The following is an 11,255-nucleotide window of genomic DNA, read 5'->3' on the forward strand; positions in this document are numbered from 1 at the left end:
GGGGGGGATGTATGCGTCTTACAGGGAGTATGGGATGTATGCGTATTACCCTTCTTCTTTAAGGGTTCATGGTTTGTTGAGGGTTTTTTCTTATGTGACTTGTCACTTTAAAAGAACTGCTGCAGGTATAAAGTCCTAGAGGTGCCTTTTACACACCTGCAGTGGCCACCAATACGTTGCTATTTTGGCTTAATGCGTTCTATCAGGCAAAATGTGGTCACTTCATCATAGAAATTAAGCTTGCCTGCCCCTTCCTGCCCTCCTGCACATTCCTATTGACCAGTGAGGCAGTCTATCACGTTGATGGTTCAATAGGAATATGTGAAAAAGTGGGAAGCTCCAGCACTAGTGTTACATGTCAGAACGTCCCAGAATTAAGCCGCGACAGCAGATTATTAATGTTTATTCCCAGTAAATGGTAGAAATAAAAAACATACATCAGGGAGAGCATAGTAAATTGGTATTAAACCCTACCTGAATGACATTTGGTTTTTAAAGCACCCTGTACTATAGATCATTGCCATTATTTTTGTTTAATAAAATACTTGTTTTCATCTTTTGTTCATCCTTTTTGTATCTCGGTGCTGCTGAACTCCAGCTGCCTCTTTGCAGTCATTTCCTGTCTACATGAACTCCAGCTACCACTACATTTCTCAGGTCAGGTTTCCTAATGGTGATAACATTGGACCGTGACTATGTAGGATGTGTTGCAATGGCCACTGGTAGTCTCTCATGGAAGCCATTGGGACAGGGTGACAACACAGGATCACATCAGGGAGCGTTGTCGCGCTATAACTGAGAGTGCCTTACCAAAGACCTTCATGGCAGGATCACCAGGGATCATTTCAATGAAAGCCATGGATTTTAAGATCTTGAAAAATACTTTTGAAGTGACATTAATATTTTACAGCGCATATTGATTGGATTGATATCTACTTAATGCTGCTGCAGATCGGGGAATTTAGTGTTAGAGATCTCACCACTGGTGTAAGGAAACAGTTATGTGATTTAAAGAGACCATGTCACCAGTCCATTAATTTCAACAAAAATCTTCCTATAGATTATACATGCATTTTAATGTGTTGTATTCATGTTATTTACCTGTAAAAGCCTCCCTTGTGCAGACATCCAAAGGCCCTGGGACTGCTGCGGTGTGCCGCCATCTTGACCTTAGCCCCAGTAGAGTCAGAGCTATCACTCAAGTGACACTCTAGAGCAGGGGTGGTCAACTCCGGTTCTCCAGCAGTGAGGCATTGCAAGTCATTGCATGAGGCATTGCAAGACAGCCACAGGCATGACTCCCAGAGGCTGATGCATCATGTGATTTGTAGTTAAAGCATAGCTGGAGGACCGGAATTGCCCACCCCTGCTTTAGAGCAATGGTTCCCAACCTGGGGTATGTGCCAGGATGTTGAGAGGTAGGAAAAAAAATTAAAATATGGTGCAAGAGGCAGTGGGCTACCCCCTAGGTACCTCACTGCCTCTTCCACCATATTTAATTTTTTTTTAAATATGCAGCCTGCATCGCGAAACACCTTCAGGGGGTGCCCAATAGTAATGGACTCGGGCGTGTTCGCAGGTCCACGTGTCGAGCCCGCCAGGAAGCTGACAGCGCCAATCACAGGTACTGAGACATTATCCCGGTCCGCAGCTGCAGAGATCGGGAAATGTCTCCGTGCCTGTGATTGGCGCTGCGGCGCTGTCAGCTTCCTGGCGGGCTCGGCACGTGGAGCTGCAAACCCAAATTGAAAAAACATTTCTGTGACTAAAATAAAATGTTGCTTGATTGCTAAGTGACACCAAGCAGTGCCAACACAGGCCTAGGTGGGGAGGTGTGCAGAGATCTGATGTCGCCCTCCTCCTGCTCACTGACCCCTATCACTGCATGCCGCCACGCCACACATGATGCAGGTGCCACCTCTCCCCTTGTGTGCGCAGCAGCAGCCCACCCTAGATGCAGCAGCCATATTGTGCACTGCAGCACTCTACACAACAAACCAACGCTGTAGGAAACAGGGGGTGCCTGGGAAGAGGAACCTCATGGTGCTTGAGTGCCCACTGCCTCCAGTGTGACCATAAGGTAGCAGTGTGGGGATGAATTGTTTGAGAATGTGATGGTTGAGTGATTAGGATGAGGTGGGATAGGCTTCCCTGAAGAGATGAGTGGTTAGCTTAAGGTTGTGAATTTATGGAAATGGACTACCCACTTGTTCTAACGCATTCCCCTTTATTGCATCCTGGCAGCTGCATTTAAAGGTTATGTTGGGGTGGATGTGTAGGGGGGCATGGGAGCTGAGCCAGGATGGAGAGTAATTAGATATTCCAATAAGAAGAGAGGGCTATGATAGAAGGGAGAGGGTGTGCTAGAGAATTGACTTTCCTTGAGTAGTCATATTTTCTAGCACATGTAATGTAATAAAAACCCAAAACACTGCAACATTGCAAGTAAGTCTTTAAAATACTTTATTTTCTTTGCTTTTACCTGCGTTGAGTTTGTGACAGGTGCTCTTTAAAGGAGAAGCATGCTGTCAGAGCACATATTGTTTTCTGTTCTCCTCCCCCAGCACTTTAAATATAGGTCATACTACATAAGGCCCGTCTCCTCTGAGATCTTTGCTGTGCTCCCATCGCAGCACCATACTGCGTGTGGCTGTAATCTTCAGCGCCGTACCGGAACATCGGTGAGCTGACCCCATAGTGAGCTCTCTGCTCTATAGATGGGTCACATTTGTCCCATCTGCAGCTCTTCCCCTTTTATTGTGATGCACACACTTAGAAGCGTCACTCATTTGACTGTATTTAAAAACCAGACTGGATATTGATTGAATTAGCGGTACGGTGATCAGTACTTCCCTTTGGATAAATGTTTATCAGAAGGCGTTCTTCACACTACATTGATCCTCTTTTTGTGAAATTAACAGCGAATAATAGAAGCTGCAAGCTGCGATATTGCTGTGCATGAGTTATGTAATCAAACAAACGTTCGCGGCAGAACCCATGAGAGCGCGGAGAAAGCCTCTATTTTTTTCCCCTCATAGTAACAATTTCGCATTCTAAAGCCTGAAAGTTGTAAGGAGGAAAGCTGGCAGATGTGCCACCAGTAAAAGTGATGGAATGGCGTCACTTGGTGACAGATGGAGGGGATATTACACTGAGCATGCAGCAGCCGATAGCGTGTGCAATTGGTAACAGATGGAAAGCAATCTTGCATGGAATACTGACAGGGTAAGGCGGGTGTCGGGGGGCTGGGGCGGGGGGATGCTGAATTTATACACAGGATACATTAAAGTTGTATTCTTATCATACCAGATCTCCATACTCATTTGGTTCAGTTATTGCCCATTGTTTATAACCGTAGGTGAAGACAGGGCAGCACAGCCCCTCAATGGTTAGCACTTCTGCTTTGTAGCACTGGGGTCCTTGGTACTAATCCCAGCCAGGACACTATCTGCATGGAGTTTGCATGTTCTTCTTATGGGTTTCCTCCGGGTATTCCAGGTTCCTCCCACTTGCTAAAGATATGCTGGCTTGTTAACTGGCTCCTGTATAAATTGCCCCCAGTACGTATGTGTGCATGCATATGAGATGAGGACTTTAGATTGCAAGCTCTTTGATGTGAATGTACAGTGTGTAAAGCGCTGAGTAAACTGACGGTGCTCTATATAGATGTAGTAATAATAATAATAAGACTGGGATGTAGATCATTTAGTAAGATACCAGTCTTGTCTACAAGAAAATAACCTTGTACTTTTTGCTTGGGATGCATCGATACCGAGTATTTGGGCGAGCACTCGTAATACCTTCCCCGTTACCGGAACTTACGGTCAGAGAGAAATTTCCTCTGACCGGCAGTGCCGCGACCGAACGTGGAGCCGGCTTCCCTGCCAATCAGTAAGCCGGCTGGTAGTGACTTGCCTCTTGACTTCCTGATTGGCCGGAAGCCGGCTCCATGCTGTTTGGCTGGCTCTATGCTGATTGGCCAGGAAGCTGACACGCCGCCCGACTTCCTGATTGTGGAAGTATCGGTACTCTGTATCGGAGTACCAAAATATTAATATTAGTGATGCACCGATACCGATACTAGTACGAGTGCTCCGATACCTGAACTTCCGGTATCAAGAAGCTAGGTGCCATGGTTACCGATTGGCCAAGAAGCCGGATCCATGCTCCCTCCTCACTTGGTGACGAGGGAGCATGGAGCCGGCTCCCTAGCCATTTAGGAAGCTGGGCAGCCTTTTAATGACGAGTGGCCCGGATTCCTGATTGGTCGGAAGCTGGACAATCAGGAAGCCAGGCGCCGTGTAATGACGCTGCGCCCGGCTTTCTGATTAGTCGTGAAGCCGGCTTCATGCTCTCTTGTCACCTCACGACGAGGGAGCATGGAGCCGGCTTCCCGGCCAATCAGGAAGCTGGGCGCAGCGTCATTACACAGCGCTTTGCTTCATGAATGGCCAGAAAGCCGGCTCCATGCTTTCTCGTCACCTAGTGCCAAGAAGCATGGGGACACCTTCCCTGCTAATCGAGAAGCCGGGTGGCGAGTCTTTACACGCCACCTGGCTACCTGAATGGGACTTCCGGTACTCGGTATTCGGTATCGGCGAGTACCGGAAAAAAACTATTGGTACTCGATACAGAGATGCTGGTATCGGTGCATCCCTAGTGACAACGTTGCTGCTCTATTGAGTACGATGAGCGAGCGTTGTCACCCTAGTCCAGGAAGTGTGTTACTGGCAGGATCACCAGGTAAAGAAAAGCTTGATTAGGGCAAGTAATATAAGTGTAGGCCGGCAAATGTGAAATAATCCAAGGCTCGTTACTTAGATTCTACTTTGACTGGTTCTCTTTACGCTGTACTTGTAGGTGCATTGACTTCCTTTCTAGTATTGGTTCTGGCCTGCAAAAAAAAAGCTATGGGCCCCTTGCATGCTATTCAGCAAGCTGAGTGCCTTTCGGGTAAACCATGTTTCCATTTGAGTGTCTGGCCCCTGAGGGGAACCAGGGACATAAAGCATTATTGTGCCCCCATTGTCTGTCCTCTTCTGAGTAGGGCTGAAATAAGCAAAGCGGGAGACACAAACATTGTAAATTATTCATGCTAATTATCGTAACCTTAGATTGGACCTTTTATCCAAACGGCCATCTGAGTTCTATCTATTCAATGACTTCATTTTCCAAATGCGCTTCTCCCATCGTGCGTATGCGCGGGACAAAAGAGATCGGATCTGGGATCAGCCGGCGTGATTAAGTGTATTTGATCTCATGAATGATGCAGTGCATCATCATCCCAGCAAAATCTCCTTTGCGTGAGCCTGTCACAGACTGGGTAGAATCCGTATGGAAGAAGAATGGAGCTCCTTAGGCTGGGTTCACACCTAGGTGTATCGGAAATGCGCGTTTGCCGCGCGTTTCGTACTGCGCGTTTTTACCGCGATTTGCGGTAAAAGAAACGCGCGACAAACGCTAATGGATACAGCCGGATACGCGCGTAAATACGTCCCAAAGAAGCTCCTGTACTTCTTTGGGCGTAGGGCGTTTGTCTGCACGTTCCTATGGCATTTCCCTGTTTGAGCGTTTTTCCGTGCGTAGGAACAACGCCCAGGTGTGAACCAGGCCTTATTGTATAGGAGTCCAAAACCATCATATTTGTTTCTTCATATCGTTCAAACCAACGCATTTTGGGGGACTTCACATACCACCTTCGTCAGGGCTTGAACAGTCAATGATGGTGGAGAAAAGGAAAGAAGGGACTTTCATGAAATGGAAGGAAAGTTTATAATGGCACGTTTCAGCACCTTGCAGCCTTTTCCACTATTTAAAGCGGACCTTTACACTCAAAAATCACATTCCACCAATGCATCCCTCTATGTATGATGATTAATAATACAATAGACACGTCAGGTGTAAAATGCTGTGATTGTGGAATACTTACACTTGCAGAGCGTTCACTTCCTGCTTTGAAAGGGAAAAATGACTTCAGTTTGCCAAAGCAATGCACCCTGGGATTGCCTTGTCATCAGCAGAGCAATGCTGGGAAATCTCATCTGGAATCTCAGGAGATCTCAGGGAAAGGCAATTTCCTCCCCTGATATGATGTGCATGGTCCCATGTCTTAGTCACCTGTAAAAGAATTCCAGGAAGTAAAGGTAGATAAGGTAGGTAAAGTAATCTACCCTTAAAGTATAAATGGCCGCTGTGAGAAGAATAGGGAGGAAAAGAATGTGCCAGAAATCCAGGAAGTAAAAGGAGAGCTGGTAATCTGCCCTTGGTAAACATGGCCACTGTCAGAAGACTGGGGAAGAAAAGAGAAATAAGGAATGCAAAGAATTAGGGATGTCCCGATATCACTTTTTCAAGACCAAGTACAAGTACAAGTACTGCCCCTCAGGTACTTGCCCTGTATCGTGCCTGATACCGATACTAGCATCGGTATCGGGACATCCCTACAAAGAATACAAAGCCGGCAATAATCTAGAAGTATGTGTTTGTAGATTGTCATCACTAAGCATTTCTAAAGGTGTGTTTGCTGTTATTTTAAAGATATGGGTAAAAGTCCGCTTTAAGCCCTAATGAAGGCGGCATGTAAAGACCCCTGAAACGCGTTGGTTTAAATGATATGAGGATTTGACCTGAAGCGCCCCCCCATCATTGTGGCCTTGTCATGAATTTGAAGCTGCCCCACCAGGGATATTGTACCCCCCCCCCCTCATAGATGTTCTGTATTAAAGAGGAACTTTACACATTGTTTTGGATGCAACGTCTTCCACCTACAAGATCACAAACCTGGGTAACTCAGATTTCGGTTTAGTTTAGGAAGAAAAATTATATAGGCAGAGACCACCTTCAATCAAAACTGAAGGTCTAGGGCAAGGGAAGGCAAACCCCGGACCTCCAGCTGTGGTGCTACTACAAATCCCATGAGGCATTCCAAGACTCTGACCGCCACAGGCATGACTCCTATAGATGAATAATGGGATTTATAGCTGAAGGGCCAGAGTTTGCCTCCCCCTGATCAACGGATCTAGTTGTATACACCTTCTGACATGTCTTGGGAAAGTTGAGCTGGACTTCATGTATCCCAAGACTCCCTACTGGTCCTTTAATATGATGGGCATGGTTACCAACAAGTAGAGGGGCTTGGGGAGTGGTACAACTTCATCTTTTACACAGAAAAGCTGGGCTTGGCATGTAACTGCTGGCGGTATTTCTGGATCTATTAAAGGAGAACTATGAGGTGAGTGCTTTTCACTCACCTCATAGTTCTAGCCGACCTGTGACAATGAGACTGTCACAGGTCGGCTCAGTAGATCGGGAGGTGAGAGAACACATACCGGCGCTCGCTCACCTCTCGATCCTGTCACGGCTCTCTGCCATGACAGGGGAGGGGCTGGATTCTCCCCTCCCTGCTCCGATCCGCCAGCGCTGACTGGTGGATCGGACGGGGGAGGGGGCGGGTACAGCTGGCTCTGCCTCTAGATAGGCAGTGCCAGCTGTCAGTCACGCAGCTATACTGAGCCTAGGGTGACGGGAGGCCGCTAGTTTGTCTCCTCCCGTTACCCTAAGGAGAACTATAGGGAAAAGACTTAACCCCATAGTTCTCGTTTAATCTCTTTCACATGGTTAATAGTCATATTATCAATATTTAAAAATTAATAAGATTCCTTCAACATGCTGGGCAGTTGGTTCAAATTTCAATACATTTTAGTATACCATGAGCTGCATTGTAGAATGCATTAGTTACTTTGTAATTCAATGTAATAATCCCATTGGTTTTGTTCTTCCCTTTCCCTTGCAGACGTTGTATACAGATTATACACAAGCTTCTTTGTTATCAGAAGAAGTGCAGAGTACGACTTCACTATACATGGAGAGAGCTGTGGTCAGGTACGTTGCAAAGTGTAATCTCTATTGCACTCCATTGCCCAGTGGAAGCATTGGCTAATGAGTCAGCGAGGACCAACTGTCTGTAATGTAGTAACAAGGCAAATATCCATCCATCCAGCTCTGCCGTGCGCAACCTTTTTACTCTGTAAGAACCCTTGAATGAATTCCCCATTCTCAGGGAACCCCTGCTAAATATTATTAGATCTACTGCTTGCATGAGCGGTAAGTTGCAGATATAGCCCTCTTGCATTCACCGCAGAGCTGTTACCCTATCTAGGGGCATCCTGATAGGCACGGAGGAGGAGGCTTATCAATGCTGATGACCCTCTTAGCCAATCAGAGCAAGACATACACGGATCAGCCATAAAAAAATATGACCAGCCACCTAATATTGTGTATGGACTCCACTAGACCTCTGAAGGTATGCTGTGGTATCTGGCATCAAGTCGTCAGTAGCAGATCCTTTATGTCCTGTAACATGCGACGTGTGGCTTCCTTCACTTTCCACCTGCATCGGTGAGCCTTGGGCACCCATGACCTGGTCGATGGTTCACCAGTTTTCCTTCCTTGGGCCACTGCAGACCGGGAACATCCCACAACAGCTGCAGTTTTGGAGTTGCTCCGACCCAGTCGTCTCGTTATCACAAGTTGGCCCTTGTCAAAGTCGATCAAATCCTTACGGTTGCCCATTTTTTCTGCTTCCTACACATCAACTTCAGGGACAAAATGTTCACTTACTGCCTAATATATCCCCCCTACTTCCAGGTGCCATTGATATATTTCCCCCTACTTCCAGGTTCCATTGTAATATATCCCCCCACTTCCAGGTTCCATTGCAATATATCCCCCCACTTCCAGGTGCCATTGTATTATATCCCTCCCACTTCCAGGTGCCATTGTAATATATCGCTTCCACTTCCAGGTGCCATTGTAATATATCCCTCCCACTTCCAGGTGTCATTGTAATATATCCCCCTCACTTCCGGGTGTCATTGCAATATATCCCTCCCACTTCCAGGTGCCATTGTAATATATCCCTCCCACTTCCAGGTGCCATTGTAATATATCCCTCCCACTTCCAGGTGCCATTGTAATATATCCCTCCCACTTCCAGGTGCCATTGTAATATATCCCCCCACTTCCAGGCGCCATTGTAATATATCCCTCCCACTTCCAGGTGCCATTGTAATGAGACTTTAGTGTTATTCACTCCACCTGTCAGTGGTCATAATGTTACGGCTGATTGGTGTATATTCAATTGGAAGAGCAATCCAAGATGGCACCCTGCATCTAATAGAAATGACAAGGGGTGCCCTCTTGGACCCCCTTCCCAGAATAAGAGGATCACAGGGCTCCTAGAGAAAGTTATGGAAAATATGAAAATGCTACGGGGGTGGTTCTTCAGACAATCAAAAAAAGCTCAGTTTTCTATTTGGCTGATGATAATACCCTTACTGGGTTAGAGTAGTGATGTTCTAAATTCATATAATCAGTGCAGTCCGCCTCCTCCCAACCTGATTACACTGGTAGATTGTGCTCTAGACTCTCCGGTACTCTTCAATCTCGGCAATCAGCCCGTTTCACTAATTACATCTATCTGAGACAATCAGCTACCACGAGCCATATGTTCTCTGCAGCAAAACACTCCATCTGAATGCAATGCACCAGCACACGGCGGGCAGTGGAACAAATGTGGAGTTCATCGCAACCAGTCGGGTTCCATTTACCGTTTTTAAATGGAAAAACAACCAAGAAATATGATTGGTTGCCACAGACAGCAGTTTTTATTTGGTCCGATCACTTTTTGCTCTGGTTTCCTAAAAGAAAGACTGGAGCCAAGAAAAAAAATGACCACCTGTGGATAACATCAGATTTTTAAGCCGTGTCTTCTACTGCACTTGGGTGATGGAATGGGAATTCTGGTTGCAATGGGCAACACCTTGTTATCTGTTTCAGTCTTCCCAGATGGAAACGGCAGTCATTTTCATATCGGTGGTCAACTGCGTGTAGCAATGGCAAGCAATGGAAATGCAGGCGATTTTTACTTTGTCACGGTGGTGGACACAGAAGCAGAACATCCTACGCCCAGGCTAGCCCCACGCTCTGCCTGCCATGAGGAGTCTGTGGAGTAGTATGGCACAAATGCTGCATGCAACGCCTTGGCCAGCTTGAAGTGACTCAGAGCTTGGCAATTGTGGATAACTGTAGCTGCCAAACAGGGCAACTAGGGGGCCACTTGGTGGGCATCAAGGTCACCAGCCAAGTGCCACCTGGTGAAACTCAAGTAGAGAGATCCTTAACGAGTTACAAATGGCTGCTGATTCAACCATAAGACCATCTTTAAATCACTCCGTTGCTTCAGATCAGCAGTTAAAGGGTTTATAACCCGTAACAATGGACTACTCTTATTTGCTCCCATGCAGTCTGTTAAATATACCATTGACAGCCGTTTGTTATATCTTTTCAATGAGAGCAGCTGTTTATCCTGCCAAAAATCCAGTGAGCCCATAACTTCCTGTACTTCCTTGTGCCATCTTAAAGCTGAACTCCAGCCAAGAAGGAACGACGCTTGCTTACCTTGTCCAAAACGAGAGTTGTAAGACTTATTGTCCCAGCAACATCTCCCTTCTTAAGCCTGTGTAGGGCAGTTTCTGCATTCATGCCGCTTTGTTCTCCCTTATAGAGTTGAGGGTCCCAGTTGCCTTTACTTCTCTGTGTGGTTTAGAAAAGGTATAATTGACTTGCTTCCTTCTCCTCTGTGGACTACAGAACATATCCCCGCTGTGGTAAAGAGATGAGGAAAGGGCAGGGCAGCCATCAGAAATTTTGGGGCCCCTTACACGGCTTTAGTGACACTGTCGCTCTGATAAAGGATCCCTGTGCGGACCCGAAACGTTAGCACCGTATGACAGTATGTGACATTGGGTATTGAATAAACATATAAATACTTTAAAAACCCTTCAAGTGTGTGCCGGTGAATTACTTTTATTTTACTATGTGTTTTGCACGGCGCCATCCGTGTGGGCACCACATATACCTTGTGGTTTTGAGACCGTGGCAGTGCGAATGGGATTTGGACTTTGTTGTCTCTGAAGGGGTCTCAGGTTGGCTGGTCAGGGCTGCATCCCTCCCCTCCCTCCTTTCCTTCCTTGCTTCCTAGATCCTCTTACCTGCACATATGGCCTCGTCTACCGCCGGACCGGCCAGAAGTGACGTCACTTCCGGCCAGTCCGACATCAGATGAACAGCGTCGCTGATGGGGCCCCAGCTACAATGGAACCTAAGATTCAGTTGTTCATCAGTATTTTAAGGCACCCCCAAATCAGAGCACATTCTACAAGGAATACAGTATTTTTGGGGGGGGGGTTTACGGC

At 46.6% G+C, this 11,255-nt stretch overlaps 1 protein-coding gene across 1 annotated transcript in view; it reads left to right on the forward strand.

Moving 5' to 3' along the window:
- CUNH10orf76 (chromosome unknown C10orf76 homolog) overlaps positions 1–11,255 on the forward strand; it is a 92,023-nt gene that overhangs the window by 34,237 nt on the left and 46,531 nt on the right. Inside the window, exon 20 of the mRNA XM_018553190.1 lies at positions 7,793–7,881. Within this exon, the coding sequence (XP_018408692.1) occupies positions 7,793–7,881 (89 nt within the window). The remainder of the gene's footprint in view (positions 1–7,792; positions 7,882–11,255) is intronic.

The sequence above is a fragment of the Nanorana parkeri genome, unplaced genomic scaffold, assembly GCF_000935625.1.
Source record: "Nanorana parkeri isolate BGI_ZX_2015 unplaced genomic scaffold, ASM93562v1 scaffold113, whole genome shotgun sequence".
NCBI classification, from domain to species: Eukaryota; Metazoa; Chordata; class Amphibia; order Anura; family Dicroglossidae; genus Nanorana; species Nanorana parkeri.